The sequence below is a fragment of the Procambarus clarkii genome, chromosome 3, assembly GCF_040958095.1.
Source record: "Procambarus clarkii isolate CNS0578487 chromosome 3, FALCON_Pclarkii_2.0, whole genome shotgun sequence".
Taxonomy (NCBI): domain Eukaryota; kingdom Metazoa; phylum Arthropoda; class Malacostraca; order Decapoda; family Cambaridae; genus Procambarus; species Procambarus clarkii.
In genome coordinates this window covers 46683302-46708935 of record NC_091152.1, presented here as the reverse complement: position 1 = coordinate 46708935, position 25634 = coordinate 46683302, and the positions used below count along the sequence as shown (strand labels likewise).

General features: G+C 43.1%; 1 protein-coding gene across 1 annotated transcript; it reads right to left on the bottom strand.

Moving 5' to 3' along the window:
* Window positions 1-1604: 1604 nt before the first annotated feature.
* Window positions 1605-21069, bottom strand: LOC138369006 (glutamic acid-rich protein-like). Its single transcript, XM_069331796.1, has 6 exons — window positions 20973-21069; window positions 4882-5129; window positions 4280-4472; window positions 3399-3700; window positions 1837-1911; window positions 1605-1619 (listed from the first exon to the last, which is right to left on the bottom strand). The coding sequence occupies exons 1-6, from the start codon at window positions 21067-21069 to the stop codon at window positions 1605-1607; spliced, it is 930 nt and encodes a 309-aa protein (XP_069187897.1).
* Window positions 21070-25634: the final 4565 nt, after the last annotated feature.

Genomic DNA, 25634 nt, shown 5'->3' with positions numbered 1-25634 from the left:
GAAATAAAAATGAATTTTGGAGAATTGATCTTTAAATTACCATCAACAGTGAAAAGAAACGTAAGAAAGGTCGAGAAAATTCGTGTTAGAATTATTAATCTTACTTTTTCGGTCATATTTAATAATATTATAATACAGGAAAGACTGCTACCAATATATATATATATAATATATTATATATATTATTATATATATTATATATATATATTATATATATATATATTGTATATATATATTATATATATATTATATATATATATATATATATATATATATATATATATATATATATATATATATATATATATATAGTATATATTAGTATATTTTGGTAGCAGTCTTTCTTGTAAACATATATTATTAAATATGACCGAAAAAGTAAGATTAATAATTCTAACACAAATTTTCTCAATATTTCTTATGTTTCTTTTCACTGTCGATGGTAATTGAAAAATCAATTCTCCAAATAAAAATGAATTTTGGAGAATTGATTTTTCAATTACCATCGACAGCGAAAAGAAACATAAGAAATATTGAGAAACTTCGTGTTAGAATTATAAATCTTACTTTTTCGGTCATTCATATATATATATATATATATATATATATATGTCGTACCTAGTAGCCAGAACGCACTTCTCAGCCTACTATGCAAGGCCCGATTTGCCTAATAAGCCAAGTTTTCCTGAATTAATATATTTTCTCAAATATTTTTCTTATGAAATGATAAAGCTACCCATTTCATTACGTATGAGGTCAATTTTTTTTAATTGGAGATAAAATTAACGTAGATATATGACCGAACCTAACCAACCCTACCTAACCTAACCTAACCTATCTTTATAGGTTAGGTTAGGTTAGGTAGCGGAAAAAGTTAGGTTAGGTTAGGTTAGGTAGGTTAGGTAGTCGAAAAACAATTAATTCATGAAAACTTGGCTTATTAGGCAAATTGGGCCTTGCATAGTAGGCTGAGAAGTGAGTTCTGGCTACTAGGTATGACATATATATATATATATATATATATATATATGTCGTACCTAGTAGCCAGAACTCACTTTTTGGCCTACTATTCAAGGCCCGATTTGCCTAATAAGCCAAGTTTTCCTGAATTAATATATTTGTTCTAATTTTTTTCTTATGAAATGATAAAGCTACCCATTTCATTATGTATGAGGTCAATTTTTTTTATTGGAGTTAAAATTAACGTAGATATATGACCGAACCTAACCAACCCTACCTAACCTAACCTAACCTATCTTTATAGGTTAGGTTTGGTTAGGTAGCCGAAAAAGTTAGGTTAGGTTAGGTTAGGTAGGTTAGGTAGTCGAAAAACAATTAATTCATGAAAACTTGGCTTATTAGGCAAATCGGGCCTTGAATAGTAGGCCAAAAAGTGAGTTCTGGCTACTAGGTACGACATATATATATATATATATATATATATATATATATATATATATATATATATATATATATATACATATATATATATATATATATATATATATATATATATATATATATATATATATATATATATATATATATATATATATATATATATATATATATACCGTGCTGACCGTTAACGACCTTCACGGTCGTTAACCTTGTTCTCCCTGTAATATTGAAAGTATAACTATTAAATAACTGCCATTTTTTTTATGCGACGCAATAACACGATAAGGCATTCCGTAACACTCCTCCCCCCCTTAAAAGAGTGTTATATCTGAGCATCCAAACTAATTTTCTCTACCGAATGTAGCACTATTCCTTTTGCATCCATCATACAAAGATTTAACTCATTCTAGTCATGACATGTCTTATCAGACATACCTTATCATTTTGTAGAAATGGTGCCATACCTACTGGACACAGATCTTTGGCGTTCAGGATCTCCTTTGCCTCCAACTGCACACAAAATCTGTTTAACAACAAATCATTTTTATAAGTATGTACAGAAATACATTGGTACGTTATCTGAATACACCGCTTTTGACAGTGTGGCTGATGCATAAGTACTTTCCTGAGGTCTACCGTCCCTCGTCACTTCACTATTTCTTATTTTCTTTTCTAAAACGTCATAATTCACATTTCCATCTACTGCCATTATACTTCCGTCTCCTGTCGTCATACTTCACTCCCTCGTCTTCACTGACGATCGTCTTTCGTCTCCTCATTTATCCGAGACTTCCTCTTCGACTTCCATCGAATCCTCGGTTTTCTTCTATTCCTCCATGCTTGTATCATCATCTTCTCACACTTCTCACCTCTATACAACTCCATTTCTTCTCCTTCAACTCTTCTTCGTTCCCTAAAAGTTTCTTCGAGCACTGTACTACACCCAACAGCCCTCTACCGTACATGTCGCTTTACCTCTCCTAGTGTGCTCGTAAGCATCTCTCCACACATACTGTCTCTTTCTTTTTCTCGGCTATTACTCTTCTTCACTACCGCTCCTCCACGTTTTCTGTGAAATATGTCAACTCCTGCCATCTCAAACAACTTAACTCCATTATCCCTATGCTTCTGCGCTCGTGGACAACTTGACGCTCTTCTCCCATCCTCAATCTGTCCACATCCTTCCTTACTTCTGCTCAGCACAGTTGCATTCACCTTCCGACTCTTAATTTCAGCGGGCTGGGCTCTAGGAATCGCTGGAGCAGGTTTTCGCGCTCTGACAGGATAAACAAGTTTTGCAATAACTTTTTACATCTGCAGCCATACCTGGCCAATAAAAATGCTCTTGTATTTTCCTAAGTGTCTTATGGACACCGAGATGTCCCGCCATTTCTAATGCATGGGCAACTTCTAATACAGAGTTCCTATAACCTTGAGGTACAATCACTTGATCCTTTTCAACCCAGTCTTTGTCAGCTGGCGCATGGTCTGATCGCCATTTTCGCATCAAAACCCCGTCGTCCAGGTAATAGTAAGTGGGTGACGTGATACAAGCATTTCTTCCCTTAGCTTCCTTGATATATTTCTCAAATTCTAATTTCTGGGCAGCTATAAAATCTGGTTTGCTTACCTTTATGTGGGATGGTAACTCTGGTTTTACTTTCACTCTCTCTGTACTTGGTGATGCATGTTCCTCCTAAGACACTCGCCTGGCGTTCCGCGAGCGCTATGTCATGGGTTCGTATCCTGGCCGGGGAGGATTTATTGGGCGCAATTCCTTAACTGTAGCCTCTGTTTAACGCAACAGTAAAATGTGTACTTGGATGAAAAAACGATTCTTCGCGGCAGGGGATCGTATTCCAGGGACCATAGGATTAAGGACTTGCCCGAAACGCTACGCGTACTAGTGGCTGTACAAGAATGTAACAACTCTTGTATATATCTAAAAAAAAAAAAAAAAAAAAAAAAAAAAAAAAGTCTTTTAGGCCAAAATCCACCTCTTCCTCCTCTGCAGAAGATACGTCCATTCTCTCTGGCACATCTCTTAGTCGAGCATTCTGCGCTAGGGTTACGACGCAGGCCGGATATACATCCTTTTGATCATCTTCCGAGGGATCATCCCGAATACTGGCGAGCATTATGTTATCACATTTTTCATCTTCCAAATTGTTTTGATGTCCGTTTGGTATATCACTGCTCAGTACCTCTGGCAACACACTTGAACCACACAAATCGTTGCCCAAGATGACGTGTACTCCAGGAATGGGTATGTCCGAGCACACTCCTAACATCACTTCATCTGTAAAGTAATCAGAGGTTAGCTTTACTGTACACATAGGTATATCCATCTCTGAATTTATACCCCGTACCATAATTATTTGTCCGTTTATACAAGATGTGTACTCAGGAATCAGACTTTTCAGTATTAAGCTGTGATTCGCTCCTGTGTCACGTAATATTGTGACTTGTTGGTCAGGCTGACCCCCAATACTCACCATACCTTTGCTAATGAAAGGGTTATATCCTTTCGTAATGAACGTCATCACCTGGGGCAATTCCTCCTTTAAACTCTTATACGGACGACTGTATTTACTTACTGTCAGGGACACCACTCTCCTGCCTTGCCTACACTCTCTACTAAAGTGTCCAGGCTTGTTACATGTGTAGCATATTACCTGAGAAGGGAATCCTCGTCCTCTCGAACTACGTTGTCCATTATAATAGGATTCGCCACGTCTCCATTGTCCTGTACCTCGATTTCTAGACGATGTTGTACTTCCTCCCTGACCCGAGGGTGCGCTAGCCTGACCCTCGAATGCGTCACCTCCCGACGGAAAAAATTCCACATACCCCTGACTTTGTCATGCTATCGGCTAGCCCGTATATCCACGACCATCTCCACTGTTCCACATATACTGTCTTTTACTACCCTGCAACTTTGAGTGACCTTTTTCTTTATGTTCCTGGAGACTTCTGTAAGCTTCCGTAATCACATCTGCTTTGTCCATTGCTTCTAAGAGTGTTTTTATTCCTGTTTCTTGAACCTTAAACCTGGTGTCTGGAGTCACCATCTCCAAGAATTTTTCCATTTACATCAATTGTTTTAAGTCTTCGAATGATTCTACCTTTTCGAAACCCATCCATCTTTGGAATCTACGTTCCAAATCTCTGGCTGTTTCAGCATATGTGCTCCTTTGTGTCTTTACCATTTCTCTGAACCGCTTCCGGTAAGCTTCACAGTCCAGTAATTTTTACAATCTTCTAGAGAGAGCTGTGTATAGGCCTCTCTCTCTCTCTCGCCACCCCAGTCAATCTTATTTGCACCAATTGGGCCCAATCCTCCTCTGGCCACTGCTTTAGTTTAGCGACTTTTTTAAAATGCTCAAAAAAAGACTGACTCTTCCGGACAAAATTGTGGAACCTCCTTTTCACGTGCCTTATGATCGTATGCTGCAAGCATAGTGTGCTCTCCGAGTGTACCTCTCGCCCTCGCCTCTGAGCAGCCACAAATTTATTTGCTTCGATTTCCATTTGCTTCATTTTCTCCTTTTCTAATTCTACACGCGTTTTTTGCTCACTCTGAAGTCGCACTCTCTTGCTCTCAAGTATCATTTTTTCTTGTTCACTTTCCAATCGCATTTTCTCTGTCTCACTCTGAAGTCGCAATTTCTCTTGCTCCAGTTTCAGTTTCTCTAACTGAAACTGTCTCTCTTCCCTCGTGATTTGAGCTACAAGTATCAAACGTTCCAGTTCATACTCTAAATTTCCACTCCTATGTGACGTATCAGAAGATACTTCCTCATTATCTTGTTCCCCACTTTCTTTTACACTCACATCTAATCCTACCGCTCCTACGGCTTCGCGTCGTGACTTTACTTATTTCCAAGTTCTTGTCTCATATAGACCACTTTAGTCGACACTAATTCTATCTCATAGTGTTCGGCGATTTGCTTCAGTTCTTTCGTACAGCTCTCCAAAATCAATGGGTCCTCTTTTGTTATAAATTCTTGGACACAATCCATGATGAAAACTTTACCTAGCTGGATACCTAGATGACTAGCAATGGGTGCTACAAGTGTACACAGTGTGTCTTGCTTAAAACCTCCTGGACAGGCCCCCATATGTGTTGGGATCGAACTGTCGAAAACCCAACACATTTAAAATTGGTGTGTTCTGTACGTGTTTTTCTTATGCTTTGTAATCCAATTGGGTACTTTGACTTTTTCAGGTGTCAATTTCAGCATGACCTATTGTCAGGTGCGACACACTTAATTCTCTGAGATCTGACTGAGGACAAGAAATAATTTTGGAGAAGGCTAATGGATATATTCAGCTAAATCACTAAAACACTGGGGTACATTATATGTACAGTTAAAATTATATATATATATATATATATATATATATATATATATATATATATATATATATATATATAACTGAAAACTCACACCCCAGAAGTGACTCGAACCCATACTCCCACAACTGGTATGTACAGGGACGCCTTAATCCGCTTGACCATCACGACCGGACATAAGGAAGTGATAGCCGAGGCTATATGAACCACTTCCCCGCCGGCACTCGGATGGTAATCTTGGGCATAGCATTTTATCAAATCACCTCATTCTTTGGGGCACACGTGAGGAACACAAATGCAAACAAGCCTGAATGGTCCCCAGGACTATATACAACTGAAAACTCACACCCCAGAAGTGACTCGAACCCATACTCCCACAACTGGTATGTACAGGGACGCCTTAATCCGCTTGACCATCACGACCGGACATAAGGAAGTGATAGCCGAGGCTATATGAACCACTTCCCCGCCGGCACTCGGATGGTAATCTTGGGCATAGCATTTTATCAAATCACCTCATTCTTTGGGGCACACGTGAGGAACACAAATGCAAACAAGCCTGAATGGTCCCCAGGACTATATACAACTGAAAACTCACACCCCAGAAGTGACTCGAACCCATACTCCCACAACTGGTATGTACAGGGACGCCTTAATCCGCTTGACCATCACGACCGGACATAAGGAAGTGATAGCCGAGGCTATATGAACCACTTCCCCGCCGGCACTCGGATGGTAATCTTGGGCATAGCATTTTATCAAATCACCTCATTCTTTGGGGCACACGTGAGGAACACAAATGCAAACAAGCCTGAATGGTCCCCAGGACTATATACAACTGAAAACTCACACCCCAGAAGTGACTCGAACCCATACTCCCACAACTGGTATGTACAGGGACGCCTTAATCCGCTTGACCATCACGACCGGACATAAGGAAGTGATAGCCGAGGCTATATGAACCACTTCCCCGCCGGCACTCGGATGGTAATCTTGGGCATAGCATTTTATCAAATCACCTCATTCTTTGGGGCACACGTGAGGAACACAAATGCAAACAAGCCTGAATGGTCCCCAGGACTATATACAACTGAAAACTCACACCCCAGAAGTGACTCGAACCCATACTCCCACAACTGGTATGTACAGGGACGCCTTAATCCGCTTGACCATCACGACCGGACATAAGGAAGTGATAGCCGAGGCTATATGAACCACTTCCCCGCCGGCACTCGGATGGTAATCTTGGGCATAGCATTTTATCAAATCACCTCATTCTTTGGGGCACACGTGAGGAACACAAATGCAAACAAGCCTGAATGGTCCCCAGGACTATATACAACTGAAAACTCACACCCCAGAAGTGACTCGAACCCATACTCCCACAACTGGTATGTACAGGGACGCCTTAATCCGCTTGACCATCACGACCGGACATAAGGAAGTGATAGCCGAGGCTATATGAACCACTTCCCCGCCGGCACTCGGATGGTAATCTTGGGCATAGCATTTTATCAAATCACCTCATTCTTTGGGGCACACGTGAGGAACACAAATGCAAACAAGCCTGAATGGTCCCCAGGACTATATACAACTGAAAACTCACACCCCAGAAGTGACTCGAACCCATACTCCCACAACTGGTATGTACAGGGACGCCTTAATCCGCTTGACCATCACGACCGGACATAAGGAAGTGATAGCCGAGGCTATATGAACCACTTCCCCGCCGGCACTCGGATGGTAATCTTGGGCATAGCATTTTATCAAATCACCTCATTCTTTGGGGCACACGTGAGGAACACAAATGCAAACAAGCCTGAATGGTCCCCAGGACTATATACAACTGAAAACTCACACCCCAGAAGTGACTCGAACCCATACTCCCACAACTGGTATGTACAGGGACGCCTTAATCCGCTTGACCATCACGACCGGACATAAGGAAGTGATAGCCGAGGCTATATGAACCACTTCCCCGCCGGCACTCGGATGGTAATCTTGGGCATAGCATTTTATCAAATCACCTCATTCTTTGGGGCACACGTGAGGAACACAAATGCAAACAAGCCTGAATGGTCCCCAGGACTATATACAACTGAAAACTCACACCCCAGAAGTGACTCGAACCCATACTCCCACAACTGGTATGTACAGGGACGCCTTAATCCGCTTGACCATCACGACCGGACATAAGGAAGTGATAGCCGAGGCTATATGAACCACTTCCCCGCCGGCACTCGGATGGTAATCTTGGGCATAGCATTTTATCAAATCACCTCATTCTTTGGGGCACACGTGAGGAACACAAATGCAAACAAGCCTGAATGGTCCCCAGGACTATATACAACTGAAAACTCACACCCCAGAAGTGACTCGAACCCATACTCCCACAACTGGTATGTACAGGGACGCCTTAATCCGCTTGACCATCACGACCGGACATAAGGAAGTGATAGCCGAGGCTATATGAACCACTTCCCCGCCGGCACTCGGATGGTAATCTTGGGCATAGCATTTTATCAAATCACCTCATTCTTTGGGGCACACGTGAGGAACACAAATGCAAACAAGCCTGAATGGTCCCCAGGACTATATACAACTGAAAACTCACACCCCAGAAGTGACTCGAACCCATACTCCCACAACTGGTATGTACAGGGACGCCTTAATCCGCTTGACCATCACGACCGGACATAAGGAAGTGATAGCCGAGGCTATATGAACCACTTCCCCGCCGGCACTCGGATGGTAATCTTGGGCATAGCATTTTATCAAATCACCTCATTCTTTGGGGCACACGTGAGGAACACAAATGCAAACAAGCCTGAATGGTCCCCAGGACTATATACAACTGAAAACTCACACCCCAGAAGTGACTCGAACCCATACTCCCACAACTGGTATGTACAGGGACGCCTTAATCCGCTTGACCATCACGACCGGACATAAGGAAGTGATAGCCGAGGCTATATGAACCACTTCCCCGCCGGCACTCGGATGGTAATCTTGGGCATAGCATTTTATCAAATCACCTCATTCTTTGGGGCACACGTGAGGAACACAAATGCAAACAAGCCTGAATGGTCCCCAGGACTATATACAACTGAAAACTCACACCCCAGAAGTGACTCGAACCCATACTCCCACAACTGGTATGTACAGGGACGCCTTAATCATACTGTACATACCAGTTGTGGGAGTATGGGTTCGAGTCACTTCTGGGGTGTGAGTTTTCAGTTGTATATAGTCCTGGGGACCATTCAGGCTTGTTTGCATTTGTGTTCCTCACGTGTGCCCCAAAGAATGAGGTGATTTGATAAAATGCTATGCCCAAGATTACCATCCGAGTGCCGGCGGGGAAGTGGTTCATATAGCCTCGGCTATCACTTCCTTATGTCCGGTCGTGATGGTCAAGCGGATTAAGGCGTCCCTGTACATACCAGTTGTGGGAGTATGGGTTCGAGTCACTTCTGGGGTGTGAGTTTTCAGTTGTATATAGTCCTGGGGACCATTCAGGCTTGTTTGCATTTGTGTTCCTCACGTGTGCCCCAAAGAATGAGGTGATTTGATAAAATGCTATGCCCAAGATTACCATCCGAGTGCCGGCGGGGAAGTGGTTCATATAGCCTCGGCTATCACTTCCTTATGTCCGGTCGTGATGGTCAAGCGGATTAAGGCGTCCCTGTACATACCAGTTGTGGGAGTATGGGTTCGAGTCACTTCTGGGGTGTGAGTTTTCAGTTGTATATAGTCCTGGGGACCATTCAGGCTTGTTTGCATTTGTGTTCCTCACGTGTGCCCCAAAGAATGAGGTGATTTGATAAAATGCTATGCCCAAGATTACCATCCGAGTGCCGGCGGGGAAGTGGTTCATATAGCCTCGGCTATCACTTCCTTATGTCCGGTCGTGATGGTCAAGCGGATTAAGGCGTCCCTGTACATACCAGTTGTGGGAGTATGGGTTCGAGTCACTTCTGGGGTGTGAGTTTTCAGTTGTATATAGTCCTGGGGACCATTCAGGCTTGTTTGCATTTGTGTTCCTCACGTGTGCCCCAAAGAATGAGGTGATTTGATAAAATGCTATGCCCAAGATTACCATCCGAGTGCCGGCGGGGAAGTGGTTCATATAGCCTCGGCTATCACTTCCTTATGTCCGGTCGTGATGGTCAAGCGGATTAAGGCGTCCCTGTACATACCAGTTGTGGGAGTATGGGTTCGAGTCACTTCTGGGGTGTGAGTTTTCAGTTGTATATAGTCCTGGGGACCATTCAGGCTTGTTTGCATTTGTGTTCCTCACGTGTGCCCCAAAGAATGAGGTGATTTGATAAAATGCTATGCCCAAGATTACCATCCGAGTGCCGGCGGGGAAGTGGTTCATATAGCCTCGGCTATCACTTCCTTATGTCCGGTCGTGATGGTCAAGCGGATTAAGGCGTCCCTGTACATACCAGTTGTGGGAGTATGGGTTCGAGTCACTTCTGGGGTGTGAGTTTTCAGTTGTATATAGTCCTGGGGACCATTCAGGCTTGTTTGCATTTGTGTTCCTCACGTGTGCCCCAAAGAATGAGGTGATTTGATAAAATGCTATGCCCAAGATTACCATCCGAGTGCCGGCGGGGAAGTGGTTCATATAGCCTCGGCTATCACTTCCTTATGTCCGGTCGTGATGGTCAAGCGGATTAAGGCGTCCCTGTACATACCAGTTGTGGGAGTATGGGTTCGAGTCACTTCTGGGGTGTGAGTTTTCAGTTGTATATAGTCCTGGGGACCATTCAGGCTTGTTTGCATTTGTGTTCCTCACGTGTGCCCCAAAGAATGAGGTGATTTGATAAAATGCTATGCCCAAGATTACCATCCGAGTGCCGGCGGGGAAGTGGTTCATATAGCCTCGGCTATCACTTCCTTATGTCCGGTCGTGATGGTCAAGCGGATTAAGGCGTCCCTGTACATACCAGTTGTGGGAGTATGGGTTCGAGTCACTTCTGGGGTGTGAGTTTTCAGTTGTATATAGTCCTGGGGACCATTCAGGCTTGTTTGCATTTGTGTTCCTCACGTGTGCCCCAAAGAATGAGGTGATTTGATAAAATGCTATGCCCAAGATTACCATCCGAGTGCCGGCGGGGAAGTGGTTCATATAGCCTCGGCTATCACTTCCTTATGTCCGGTCGTGATGGTCAAGCGGATTAAGGCGTCCCTGTACATACCAGTTGTGGGAGTATGGGTTCGAGTCACTTCTGGGGTGTGAGTTTTCAGTTGTATATAGTCCTGGGGACCATTCAGGCTTGTTTGCATTTGTGTTCCTCACGTGTGCCCCAAAGAATGAGGTGATTTGATAAAATGCTATGCCCAAGATTACCATCCGAGTGCCGGCGGGGAAGTGGTTCATATAGCCTCGGCTATCACTTCCTTATGTCCGGTCGTGATGGTCAAGCGGATTAAGGCGTCCCTGTACATACCAGTTGTGGGAGTATGGGTTCGAGTCACTTCTGGGGTGTGAGTTTTCAGTTGTATATAGTCCTGGGGACCATTCAGGCTTGTTTGCATTTGTGTTCCTCACGTGTGCCCCAAAGAATGAGGTGATTTGATAAAATGCTATGCCCAAGATTACCATCCGAGTGCCGGCGGGGAAGTGGTTCATATAGCCTCGGCTATCACTTCCTTATGTCCGGTCGTGATGGTCAAGCGGATTAAGGCGTCCCTGTACATACCAGTTGTGGGAGTATGGGTTCGAGTCACTTCTGGGGTGTGAGTTTTCAGTTGTATATAGTCCTGGGGACCATTCAGGCTTGTTTGCATTTGTGTTCCTCACGTGTGCCCCAAAGAATGAGGTGATTTGATAAAATGCTATGCCCAAGATTACCATCCGAGTGCCGGCGGGGAAGTGGTTCATATAGCCTCGGCTATCACTTCCTTATGTCCGGTCGTGATGGTCAAGCGGATTAAGGCGTCCCTGTACATACCAGTTGTGGGAGTATGGGTTCGAGTCACTTCTGGGGTGTGAGTTTTCAGTTGTATATAGTCCTGGGGACCATTCAGGCTTGTTTGCATTTGTGTTCCTCACGTGTGCCCCAAAGAATGAGGTGATTTGATAAAATGCTATGCCCAAGATTACCATCCGAGTGCCGGCGGGGAAGTGGTTCATATAGCCTCGGCTATCACTTCCTTATGTCCGGTCGTGATGGTCAAGCGGATTAAGGCGTCCCTGTACATACCAGTTGTGGGAGTATGGGTTCGAGTCACTTCTGGGGTGTGAGTTTTCAGTTGTATATAGTCCTGGGGACCATTCAGGCTTGTTTGCATTTGTGTTCCTCACGTGTGCCCCAAAGAATGAGGTGATTTGATAAAATGCTATGCCCAAGATTACCATCCGAGTGCCGGCGGGGAAGTGGTTCATATAGCCTCGGCTATCACTTCCTTATGTCCGGTCGTGATGGTCAAGCGGATTAAGGCGTCCCTGTACATACCAGTTGTGGGAGTATGGGTTCGAGTCACTTCTGGGGTGTGAGTTTTCAGTTGTATATAGTCCTGGGGACCATTCAGGCTTGTTTGCATATATATATATATATATATATATATATATATATATATATATATATATATATATATATATATATATATATATGCGAACAAGCCTGAATGGTCCCCAGGACAATATGCAACTGAAAACTCACACCCCAGAAGTGACTCGAACCCATACTCCCAGAAGCAACGCAACTGGTATGTACAAGACGCATTAATCCACTTGACCATCACGACCGGACAAAATGAGGTGATAGCCGAGGCTATTTGAACCACCCCACCGCCGGCACTCGGAAAGTTATCTTGGGCATAGCATTTTACCAAATCACCTCATTCTTTGGGGCACACGTGAGGAACACAAATGCGAACAAGCCTGAATGGTCCCCAGGACAATATGCAACTGAAAACTCACACCCCAGAAGTGACTCGAACCCATACTCCCAGAAGCAACGCAACTGGTATGTACAAGACGCCTTAATCCACTTGACCATCACGACCGGACAAAATGAGGTGATAGCCGAGGCTATTTGAACCACCCCACCGCCGGCACTCGGATAGTTATCTTGGGCATAGCATTTTACCAAATCACCTCATTCTTTGGGGCACACGTGAGGAACACAAATGCGAACAAGCCTGAATGGTCCCCAGGACAATATGCAACTGAAAACTCACACCCCAGAAGTGACTCGAACCCATACTCCCAGAAGCAACGCAACTGGTATGTACAAGACGCCTTAATCCACTTGACCATCACGACCGGACAAAATGAGGTGATAGCCGAGGCTATTTGAACCACCCCACCGCCGGCACTCGGATAGTTATCTTGGGCATAGCATTTTACCAAATCACCTCATTCTTTGGGGCACACGTGAGGAACACAAATGCGAACAAGCCTGAATGGTCCCCAGGACAATATGCAACTGAAAACTCACACCCCAGAAGTGACTCGAACCCATACTCCCAGAAGCAACGCAACTGGTATGTACAAGACGCCTTAATCCACTTGACCATCACGACCGGACAAAATGAGGTGATAGCCGAGGCTATTTGAACCACCCCACCGCCGGCACTCGGATAGTTATCTTGGGCATAGCATTTTACCAAATCACCTCATTCTTTGGGGCACACGTGAGGAACACAAATGCGAACAAGCCTGAATGGTCCCCATTCAGGCTTATGGTATGGAGTTTTCAGTTGCATATTGTCCTGGGGACCATTCAGGCTTGTTCGCATTTGTGTTCCTCAGGTGTGCCCCAAAGAATGAGGTGATTTGGTAAAATGCTATGCCCAAGATAACTGTCCGAGTGCCGGCGGTGGGGTGGTTCAAATAGCCTCGGCTATCACCTCATTTTGTCCGGTCGTGATGGTCAAGTGGATTAAGGCGTCTTGTACATACCAGTTGCGTTGCTTCTGGGAGTATGGGTTCGAGTCACTTCTGGGGTGTGAGTTTTCAGTTGCATATTGTCCTAGGGACCATTCAGGCTTGTTCGCATTTGTGTTCCTCACGTGTGCCCCAAAGAATGAGGTGATTTGGTAAAATGCTATGCCCAAGATAACTATCCGAGTGCCGGCGGTGGGGTGGTTCAAATAGCCTCGGCTATCACCTCATTTTGTCCGGTCGTGATGGTCAAGTGGATTAAGGCGTCTTGTACATACCAGTTGCGTTGCTTCTGGGAGTATGGGTTCGAGTCACTTCTGGGGTGTGAGTTTTCAGTTGCATATTGTCCTGGGGACCATTCAGGCTTGTTCGCATTTGTGTTCCTCACGTGTGCCCCAAAGAATGAGGTGATTTGGTAAAATGCTATGCCCAAGATAACTATCCGAGTGCCGGCGGTGGGGTGGTTCAAATAGCCTCGGCTATCACCTCATTTTGTCCGGTCGTGATGGTCAAGTGGATTAAGGCGTCTTGTACATACCAGTTGCGTTGCTTCTGGGAGTATGGGTTCGAGTCACTTCTGGGGTGTGAGTTTTCAGTTATATATATATATATATATATATATATATATATATATATATATATATATATATATATATATATATATATATATATATATATATATATATATATACATACTAAGACACTGTACTTGTAATATAGTCACCAAAACACTATGTATATGCCAATGAAATAGCCACCACTCGTCAGTCGATTCAATTCTTTAGGACCATCTACTTTTCGGACTGGGTCCAATAATCCAGAACAGCGGTAGATTTCAAAGACGTCATACGGAGTCGACCATGCCGCTACGTCCTAAGGTCCGTGTCGCTGGAGATGTGGGGCACGCTGTCACAGCTGGGGGCAACCTGGTCACACACACACACGACGACGGCATGTTGACCGAATGGGAGTGAGTAGAGTACTCCTCAGTTCATTTTCCGACCAGCACTCATTGCCTCGCCAGGTGATTCTGATTGGCTAACAGAATTCCCGCCACCGGACGAGCCGCACCGTGCTGACCGTTAACGACCATCAAGGTCGTTAACCTTGTTCTCCCTGCAATATTGAAAGTATAACTAATTAAATATCAGTGCCTTTTTTTATGCGACGCAATAACACGATAAGGCATTCCGTAACACTACACAATAACAATGGTCACTACACAATAACAATGGTCACTACACAATAACAATGGTCACTACACAATAACAATGGTCACTACACAATAACAATGGTCACTACACAATAACAATGGTCACTACACAATAACAATGGTCACTACACAATAACAATGGTCACTACACAACAATGGTCACTACACAATAACAATGGTCACTACACAATAACAATGGTCACTACACAACAATGGTCACTACACAACAACAATGGTCACTACACAATAACAATGGTCACTACACAATAACAATGGTCACTACACAATAACAATGGTCACTACACAACAATGGTCACTACACAATAACAATGGTCACTACACAACAATAATGGTCACTACACAACAACAATGGTCACTACACAATAACAATGGTCACTACACAACAATAATGGTCACTACACAACAACAATGGTCACTACACAATAACAATGGTCACTACACAACAACAATGGTCACTACACAACAACAATGGTCACTACACAATAACAATGGTCACTACACAATAACAATGGTCACTACACAATAACAATGGTCACTACACAATAACAATGGTCACTACACAATAACAATGGTCACTACACAATAACAATGGTCACTACACAATAACAATGGTCACTACACAATAACAATGGTCACTACACAATAACAATGGTCACTACACAATAACAATGGTCACTACACAACAACAATGGTCACTACACAACAATAATGGTCACTACACAACAACAATGGTCACTACACAACAATAATGGTCACTACACAACAATGGTCACTACACAACAATAATGGTCACTACACAATAACAATGGTCACTACACAACAACAATGGTCACTACACAACAACAATGGTCACTACACAACAACAATGGTCACTACACAACAATAATGGTCACTACACAACAACAATGGTCACTACACAATAACAATGGTCACTACACAACAACAATGGTCACTACACAACAACAATGGTCACTACACAATAACAATGGTCACTACACAACAATAATGGTCACTACACAACAATGGTCACTACACAACAATAATGGTCACTACACAACAATAATGGTCACTACACAACAACAATGGTCACTACACAACAACAATGGTCACTACACAACAACAATGGTCACTACACAACAATAATGGTCACTACACAACAACAATGGTCACTACACAACAATAATGGTCACTACACAACAACAATGGTCACTACACAACAATGGTCACTACACAACAATAATGGTCACTACACAACAATGGTCACTACACAACAATAATGGTCACTACACAACAATAATGGTCACTACACAACAACAATGGTCACTACACAACAATAATGGTCACTACACAACAACAATGGTCACTACACAACAACAATGGTCACTACACAACAATAATGGTCACTACACAACAACAATGGTCACTACACAACAATAATGGTCACTACACAATAACAATGGTCACTACACAACAATAATGGTCACTACACAACAACAATGGTCACTACACAACAATGGTCACTACACAACAATAATGGTCACTACACAACAATAATGGTCACTACACAACAACAATGGTCACTACACAACAATAATGGTCACTACACAACAACAATGGTCACTACACAACAACAATGGTCACTACACAACAATAATGGTCACTACACAACAACAATGGTCACTACACAACAATAATGGTCACTACACAATAACAATGGTCACTACACAACAATAATGGTCACTACACAACAACAATGGTCACTACACAACAATGGTCACTACACAACAATAATGGTCACTACACAACAATAATGGTCACTACACAACAACAATGGTCACTACACAACAATAATGGTCACTACACAACAACAATGGTCACTACACAACAACAATGGTCACTACACAACAATAATGGTCACTACACAACAACAATGGTCACTACACAACAATAATGGTCACTACACAACAACAATGGTCACTACACAACAATGGTCACTACACAACAAAAATGGTCACTACACAACAATGGTCACTACACAACAATAATGGTCACTACACAACAATAATGGTCACTACACAACAACAATGGTCACTACACAACAACAATGGTCACTACACAACAATAATGGTCACTACACAACAATAATGGTCACTACACAACAACAATGGTCACTACACAACAACAATGGTCACTACACAACAATAATGGTCACTACACAACAACAATGGTCACTACACAACAATAATGGTCACTACACAATAACAATGGTCACTACACAACAATAATGGTCACTACACAACAACAATGGTCACTACACAACAATGGTCACTACACAACAATAATGGTCACTACACAACAATAATGGTCACTACACAACAACAATGGTCACTACACAACAATAATGGTCACTACACAACAACAATGGTCACTACACAACAACAATGGTCACTACACAACAATAATGGTCACTACACAACAACAATGGTCACTACACAACAATAATGGTCACTACACAATAACAATGGTCACTACACAACAATAATGGTCACTACACAACAACAATGGTCACTACACAACAATGGTCACTACACAACAATAATGGTCACTACACAACAATAATGGTCACTACACAACAACAATGGTCACTACACAACAATAATGGTCACTACACAACAACAATGGTCACTACACAACAACAATGGTCACTACACAACAATAATGGTCACTACACAACAACAATGGTCACTACACAACAATAATGGTCACTACACAACAACAATGGTCACTACACAACAATGGTCACTACACAACAATAATGGTCACTACACAACAATGGTCACTACACAACAATAATGGTCACTACACAACAATAATGGTCACTACACAACAACAATGGTCACTACACAACAACAATGGTCACTACACAACAATAATGGTCACTACACAACAATAATGGTCACTACACAACAACAATGGTCACTACACAACAACAATGGTCACTACACAACAATAATGGTCACTACACAACAACAATGGTCACTACACAACAATAATGGTCACTACACAACAACAATGGTCACTACACAACAATAATGGTCACTACACAACAACAATGGTCACTACACAACAATGGTCACTACACAACAATAATGGTCACTACACAACAATGGTCACTACACAACAATAATGGTCACTACACAACAATAATGGTCACTACACAACAACAATGGTCACTACACAACAATAATGGTCACTACACAACAACAATGGTCACTACACAACAACAATGGTCACTACACAACAATAATGGTCACTACACAACAACAATGGTCACTACACAACAATAATGGTCACTACACAACAACAATGGTCACTACACAACAATGGTCACTACACAACAATAATGGTCACTACACAACAATGGTCACTACACAACAATAATGGTCACTACACAACAATAATGGTCACTACACAACAACAATGGTCACTACACAACAACAATGGTCACTACACAACAATAATGGTCACTACACAACAATAATGGTCACTACACAACAACAATGGTCACTACACAACAATAATGGTCACTACACAACAACAATGGTCACTACACAACAATAATAGTCACTACACAACAATAATGGTCACTACACAATAACAATGGTCACTACACAACAATAATGGTCACTACACCATAACAATGGTCACTACACAACAATAATGGTCACTACCCACTGGGGAGCACCAGGAGTCCCTCTGGGTGACAAGCGCCGGCCCCGCCCCACACAGAACACTATTGGCCTAGTAACAAAGGAAGTAGTTAAAAGGTATTCATCAGTGCTTACCTGTATACTAAGAGAAGCAAAACTTTTATATTATGAGAGTAGATTCAAAGAAGCAAAAGACAACATGAAAAGCACATGGAGAGCCAACTCTAACATCCTAGGAGCTAAACAACACTCATATAACCAGATAAATTCAAATTCAATTTCAAATTCAAATTCTTATTCAGGTAAAAGTACATACACAGATGATGAGTTACAAACATAGTGTTGGGTTAATAGATAGAGATTGTACGTACAATACGTAAAACCATTAATACATATAGCGTTTCGGGCAAAGTGTGGGGGAAAAAAGACACTTAGAGAAGCGAAAGAAGAATCCGTGGTTTAATAGGGCATGTACCATGGGTACATGCCCTATTGTTACTTTGTTACAATCTTACCATGGGTATTGAAAGAGTATGTAGAAGCACTTTGCTTGCCACTCTCCATAATGTATAGTACGTCAGTGGAGATGAGAGACCTACCAGAAATATGGAAGATGGTTAAATGTGATCCCCATATACAAAAAGGGTGACTGACAAGAGGCACTGAACTACAGGCCAGTGTCCTTAACTTGTATATCATGCAAGGTGATGGAGAAGATTGTGAGAAAAACTTAGTAATACATCTGGAGGGAAGGGACTTCGTGACAACCCATCAACACGGGTTCAAGGGGAAATCTTGCCTTACTGGCTTAATAGAATTCTACGAACAGGTGACAAAGATTAAACAAGAAAGAGAGGGCTGGGCGGACTCGGATCTATCCTGTTTCTGATAAATGTAAATGATCTCCCAGAGGGTATAGACTCATTCCTCTCAATTTTTGCTGTCGACGCCAAAATTATGAGAAGGATTAAGAGGAGGACAGCTTGAGGCTTCAAGAAGACATGGACAAGCTGCAGGAATGGTAGCACAAATGGTTGTTAGAGTTTAAGCCAAGCAAATGTAATGTAGTGAAGATAGGTGTAGGGAGCAGGAGGCCAGATACAAGATATCATTTGGGAGATGAAATTATTCAAGAGTCAGAGAGAGAAAAAGACTTGGGGGTTGATATCACGCCAGACCTGTCCCCTGCAGTCCATATTAAGAAGATAACATCAGTGGCATACGGTCTTTAGAAACTTGTGTACGGAATCTTTCAGAACTATGTATACCACATATGTCAGACCAATCCTGGAGTATGCGGCTCCAGCATGGAGTCCATATCTAGTCAAGCATAAGACTAAACTGAAAAAGGTTCAAAGGTTTGCCACCAGACTAATACCCGAATTGAGGGGTATGAGCTACGAGGAGGCTACAGGAATTAAACCTCACGTAACTGTGAGACAGAAGAGTTAGAGGGGACATGATCACTACATATAAGATTCTCAGAGGCATTGATAGGGTAGATAAAGACAGGCTATTTACCACAAGGGGCACACGCACTAGGGGACACAGGTGGAAATCGAGTGCCCAAATGAGTCATAGAGACGTTAGAAAGAATTGTTTCAGTGTCAGAGTGGTAGACAAGTGGAATGCATTAGGAAGTGATGTGGTGGAGGCTGACTCCATACACAGTTTGAAGTGTAGATATGATAGAGCCCAATGGGCTCAGGAACCTGTATATTAGTTGATTGACAGTTGAGAGGCGGGACCAAAGAGCCAGAGCTCAACCCCCACAAACACATCTAGGTAAGTACACACACACACACACAGTAATGGAAACTATCAGGAGAAAACACCAAGCCGTTGACTATATAACACTGGGAAGGGGTCAGGATAAGGATTTGGGATGGGACGGAGGGAAGGAATGGTACCCCACCACTTGGACGGTCGGGTATTGAACGCCGACCTGCATGACGCGATGTGTGATTGGGCGTCGGTATGGGTCTTGGTATTAAAGTTATGGAGCGGACCAAACTTCTGGAAGTGGGTGAACACCTCTTTCTGGGTACGTTTGAAGGAGACATTGGACACGTGAATCACGTGATTCTTGCCGTCGTCCTTAGCCAACATTCCGTCGGGATCCGGGTTGTATTGTGCCGCGGCGAAGGGAGTGCATCCCCCGACCGTTAGTGGGGAGAAGTCACAACTGAGAACCCTCTCGAAGGCATCCCCGCACGTATATATTACGAGCGCCTCTTGGCGGCCCAAGAGAGCTCCGTCCTTCCCCAACTCCTCTCTCTTCTCAACATTAAACTTCTGAACTCTCTGAATTTTGTCAAATTTTTTTTTATCGTGAGGCTGTGGTGAATATTGTATATTTTCACGATTAACTGAAGTCCCTGATTATCCGTTGATCTGCTAATGATGGCATTATGATATTGATGCCATCGTCGTCGTCACTATCATCATCGGTGACATCATTACACATATCGGTCTTCGTACATTCAGACGAGCCGGTAACATCCCTCTCACTATAAGTCTTAGTTCTCTCCTCATCTTCCTCAGCTGCGTGGCCTTCCTCCTCCTCATCCTTTTACCCTGCCTGGTCCTCTTCCTCAGTTCCCTCCTCATCCTTTTACCCTGCCTGGTCCTCTTCCTCAGTTCCCTCCTCATCCTTGTAACCTGCCTGGTCCTCTTCCTCACTTCCCTCCTCATTCTCCTCCTCATTTCCCTCCTTATCCACCTCTACACCATGATGTGACTGTGGCTGTCCTCCCCGTGTCACCTACACAACCATCTGGACCAGCACGACCATGCCAACAGCCGGTAGCCAAATGTCCCACTAAACGGTGCCACCATGGTGGCTCTCTGGCACCTGTCCTACCTGCAGGAGGAACACCTTCAGGTCCTCCACTTGCTGGGTTAATAGTCGGTGTCGTTGGAATGATCCGACTGCTGGCACCCAGTACCACAAGGACTCCACCTCCAGGTCACACCGTGGCACTGTCGCACGTTGAAACATCTTTGTTGCCAAACTTTGGACCAGACTCTGGCTACTGCGGGTCTCCCATCCTATTACCTGCTTCCGTAGCAGGAAGAGCTGGGCGTCCGCCTCGGTTTCCTTCCATCCAAACCACAATTGTAAACACAACACCGTCAGAAGCACCAAGGAAACACTTACCCTAAACAGTAAGATCCAAGACATTTTGGCAGCACCAAATTTAGAGATAGAAGCCAGAAATAATGATGATCATATCACTGATGCCAACAATATAGTCAGGTTGGAATTTCACCAGAAATTCTAAGTTGAGAGGTTTAGCAAGACTGGCGGAGGTGGCAGCAACAGTGGTGGTGAGAGTCACACGTTCTTATGTCTGAGAACATGTGCTAAAGCTGTCCAGGAACATAATGGAGGAGTCGGTAGGCAGGAAACAACTGATTCACCTTCAACTGCCTTATCAACTAAGAGTGGATGACGCAGAGCGTTAGTGAGTCCACTGTGTTGCTGCCAAACAACAGAAGTATTGTCTTGCTTGCAGCGGCGTCAGTATAAGTCTTGGCAACACAGGGGCCATAGTGAACATTGTTAAGTTATTAGTGGAACACAGGGGCCATAGTGAACATTGTTAAGTTATTAGTGGAACACAGAGGTATAGTAAACATTGTTAAGTTATTAGTGGAACACAGGGCCATAGTGAACATTGTTAAGTTATTAGTGGAACACAGAGGCATAGTGAACATTGTTAAGTTATTAGTGGAACACAGGGGCATAGTGAACATTGTTAAGTTATTAGTGGAACACAGGGGCATAGTGAACATTGTTAAATTATTAGTGGAACACAGAGGCATAGTGAACATTGTTAAGTTATTAGTGGAACACAGAGGCATAGTGAACATTGTTAAGTTATTAGTGGAACACAGGGGCATAGTGAACATTGCTAAGTTATTAGTGGAACACAGAGGCATAGTGAACATTGTTAAGTTATTAGTGGAACACAGAGGCATAGTGAACATTGTTAAGTTATTAGTGGAACACAGAGGCATAGTGAACATTGTTAAGTTATTAGTGGAACACAGGGGCATAGTGAACATTGTTAAGTTATTAGTGGAACACAGAGGCATAGTGAACATTGTTAAGTTATTAGTGGAACACAGAGGCATAGTGAACATTGTTAAGTTATTAGTGGAACACAGGAGCAGAGTGAACAATCACATTGTCTCTGGATATATATTAATCCACTTCCTGTGGTCTGTCGGTCTCTGTTGTTCAGAGAAAACAGTAGTACATGTTCTGTCACCAGGTGTGTGCTGAGTGCTGGCTGTAATCTGTCACCAGGTGTGTGCTGAGTGCTGGCTGTAACCTGTCACCAGGTGTGTGCTGAGTGCTGGCTGTAACCTGTCACCAGGTGTGTGCTGAGTGCTGCCTGTAACCTGTCACCAGGTGTGTGCTGAGTGCTGGCTGTAACCTGTCACCAGGTGTGTGCTGAGTGCTGGCTGTAACCTGTCACCAGGTGTGTGCTGAGTGCTGGCGGTAATCTGTCACCAGGTGTGTGTGCCGAGTGCTGGCTGTAACCTGTCACCAGGTGTGTGCTGAGTGCTGGCTGTAACCTGTCACCAGGTGTGTGCTGAGTGCTGGCTGTAACCTGTCACCAGGTGTGTGCTGAGTGCTGGCTGTAACCTGTCACCAGGTGTGTGCTGAGTGCTGGCGGTAATCTGTCACCAGGTGTGTGTGCTGAGTGCTGGCTGTAACCTGTCACCAGGTGTGTGCTGAGTGCTGGCTGTAACCTGTCACCAGGTGTGTGCTGAGTGCTGGCTGTAACCTGTCACCAGGTGTGTGCTGAGTGCTGGCTGTAACCTGTCACCAGGTGTGTGCTGAGTGCTGGCTGTAACCTGTCACCAGGTGTGTGCTGAGTGCTGGCTGTAACCTGTCACCAGGTGTGTGCTGAGTGCTGGCTGTAACCTGTCACCAGGTGTGTGCTGAGTGCTGGCTGTAACCTGTCACCAGGTGTGTGCTGAGTGCTGGCTGTAACCTGTCACCAGGTGTGTGCTGAGTGCTGCCTGTAACCTGTCACCAGGTGTGTGCTGAGTGCTGACTGTAACCTGTCACCAGGTGTGTGCTGAGTGCTGCCTGTAACCTGTCACCAGGTGTGTGCTGAGTGCTGGCTGTAACCTGTCACCAGGTGTCTGCTGAGTGCTGGCTGTAACCTGTCACCAGGTGTGTGCTGAGTGCTGCCTGTAATCTGTCACCAGGTGTGTGGTGAGTGCTGCCTGTAATCTGTCACTTCTTACCGCGGACAATGTTCCAGGACGGTAGAGGGACGGTCTTGCTGCTTGCTGGTCGGCGTTTAATCCCCGAGCGTCCAAGTGGTTGGGCACCATCCCTCCCCCCCCCCCCTTCCCTCCGTCCCATCCTCATATCTGTTCCAAATTCAAATTCAAATTCCAATAAGTTATGAGAAGAACTCTGTAGGGTAAGGCAGGTCCTATTCAACAACGGCTTCTCCAATGGTTTCGTGGAAGACATCATAAGAAGGAAAGTGAAAAGCCATGCAACCTCTGAAGAGACAACTAACACAACACCTATACCCCCTATTAGACTATTTTACAGGAACTTCTTTTCCACAGCCCATAAAACGGAGGAAAGGGTCCTGAAAGATATTGTCAGTAGAAACGTTATCCCTACAGACAAAAATCAGAAGATACAACTGACGATTTACTATAAAACCAGAAAAAACGGCCAGCCTACTCATGAGAAACTCTCCAGACACAAAGCAGAACGCTTTAAAAGAGACCAACGTCGTCTATGCCTTCAAATGCCCTCTTGGGATCTGTAAGCCTAAAAAAAAACAGTATATAGGCAAGACAACAACATCTCTTTCCAGGCGTTTAACGATGCATAAGCAACAGGGCTCCATTAAGGAACATATAATCTCTTCCCACAAACAAACCATTACCAGAGAAATCTTAGCAAACAACACAGAAATCATCGATAGATACAGCGATAGCAGGCGGCTTGACGTCTGCGAGGCACTACACATCAAGAAGTCAACACCAGCAATCAACAGCCAATTAATGCACAACTATATTCTACCCACTTCAAGACTCCGCTCCAATATAGAAGCATCAAGAAATATGGACCAATAGGCTTTCTACAATTACTTCCATTCAATACCCTTTGTTTCGTGTTCTGTCTTGTGTTTGAATTTAATACTCATTCAATAAACATTTTTTCGTGTTCTGTCTTGTGTTGGAATTTAATACCTATTGAATACCCATTGGTGAAAGTTCGTTTTTCACCTCATCCACCTCACCCAAATGTAGATATAAACCTCGAAGATGTGTAAGCTCTATTCAGTTTCAGTTGTGTTTGTAAACTAAAGTCTTTGAAAATGTAATAAGTTTTACGAAACGCGCTCAAGTGTCGCGTCTGACTAGAAATAAAAATGAATTTTGGAGAATTGATCTTTGAATTACCATCAACAGTGAAAAGAAATGTAAGAAAGATAGAGAAAATTCGTGTTAGAATTATTAATCTTACTTTTTCGGTCATATTTAATAATATATGTCTACAGGAAAGACTGCTACCAAAATATACTAATATATATATATATATATATATATATATATATATATATATATATATATATATATATATATATATATATATATATATATATATATATATATATGTATAAAAATATATATGTCGTACCTAGTAGCCAGAACTCACTTCTCAGCCTACTATGCAAGGCCCGATTTGCCTAATAAGCCAAGTTTTCATGAATTAATTGTTTTTCGACAACCTAACCTACCTAACCTAATCTAACCTACCTTTTTGGGCTACCTAACCTAACCTAACCTATAAAGATAGGTTAGGTTAGGTAGGGTTGGTTAGGTTCGGTCATATATCTACGTTAATTTTAACTCCAATAAAAAAAAATTGACCTCATACATAATGAAATGGGTAGCTTTATCATTTTATAAGAAAAAAATTAGAGAAAATATATTAATTCAGGAAAACTTGGCTTATTAGGCAAATCGGGCCATGCGTAG

What these genes read in the sequence shown, in the direction of transcription:
- LOC138369006 (XM_069331796.1), bottom strand. Translation starts at nt 21,069, where the DNA reads ATGTGTAATGATGTCACCGATGATGATAGTGACGACGACGATGGCATC. An exon ending in ACGGATAATCAGGGACTTCA is followed by an intron (nt 5,130 to 20,972) that starts GTTAATCGTGAA and finishes TGATACTTGTAG; the next exon opens with CTCAAATCACGAGGGAAGAG. An exon ending in CTTCTGCAGAGGAGGAAGAG is followed by an intron (nt 1,912 to 3,398) that starts GTGGATTTTGGC and finishes TTTTGTGTGCAG; the next exon opens with TTGGAGGCAAAGGAGATCCT.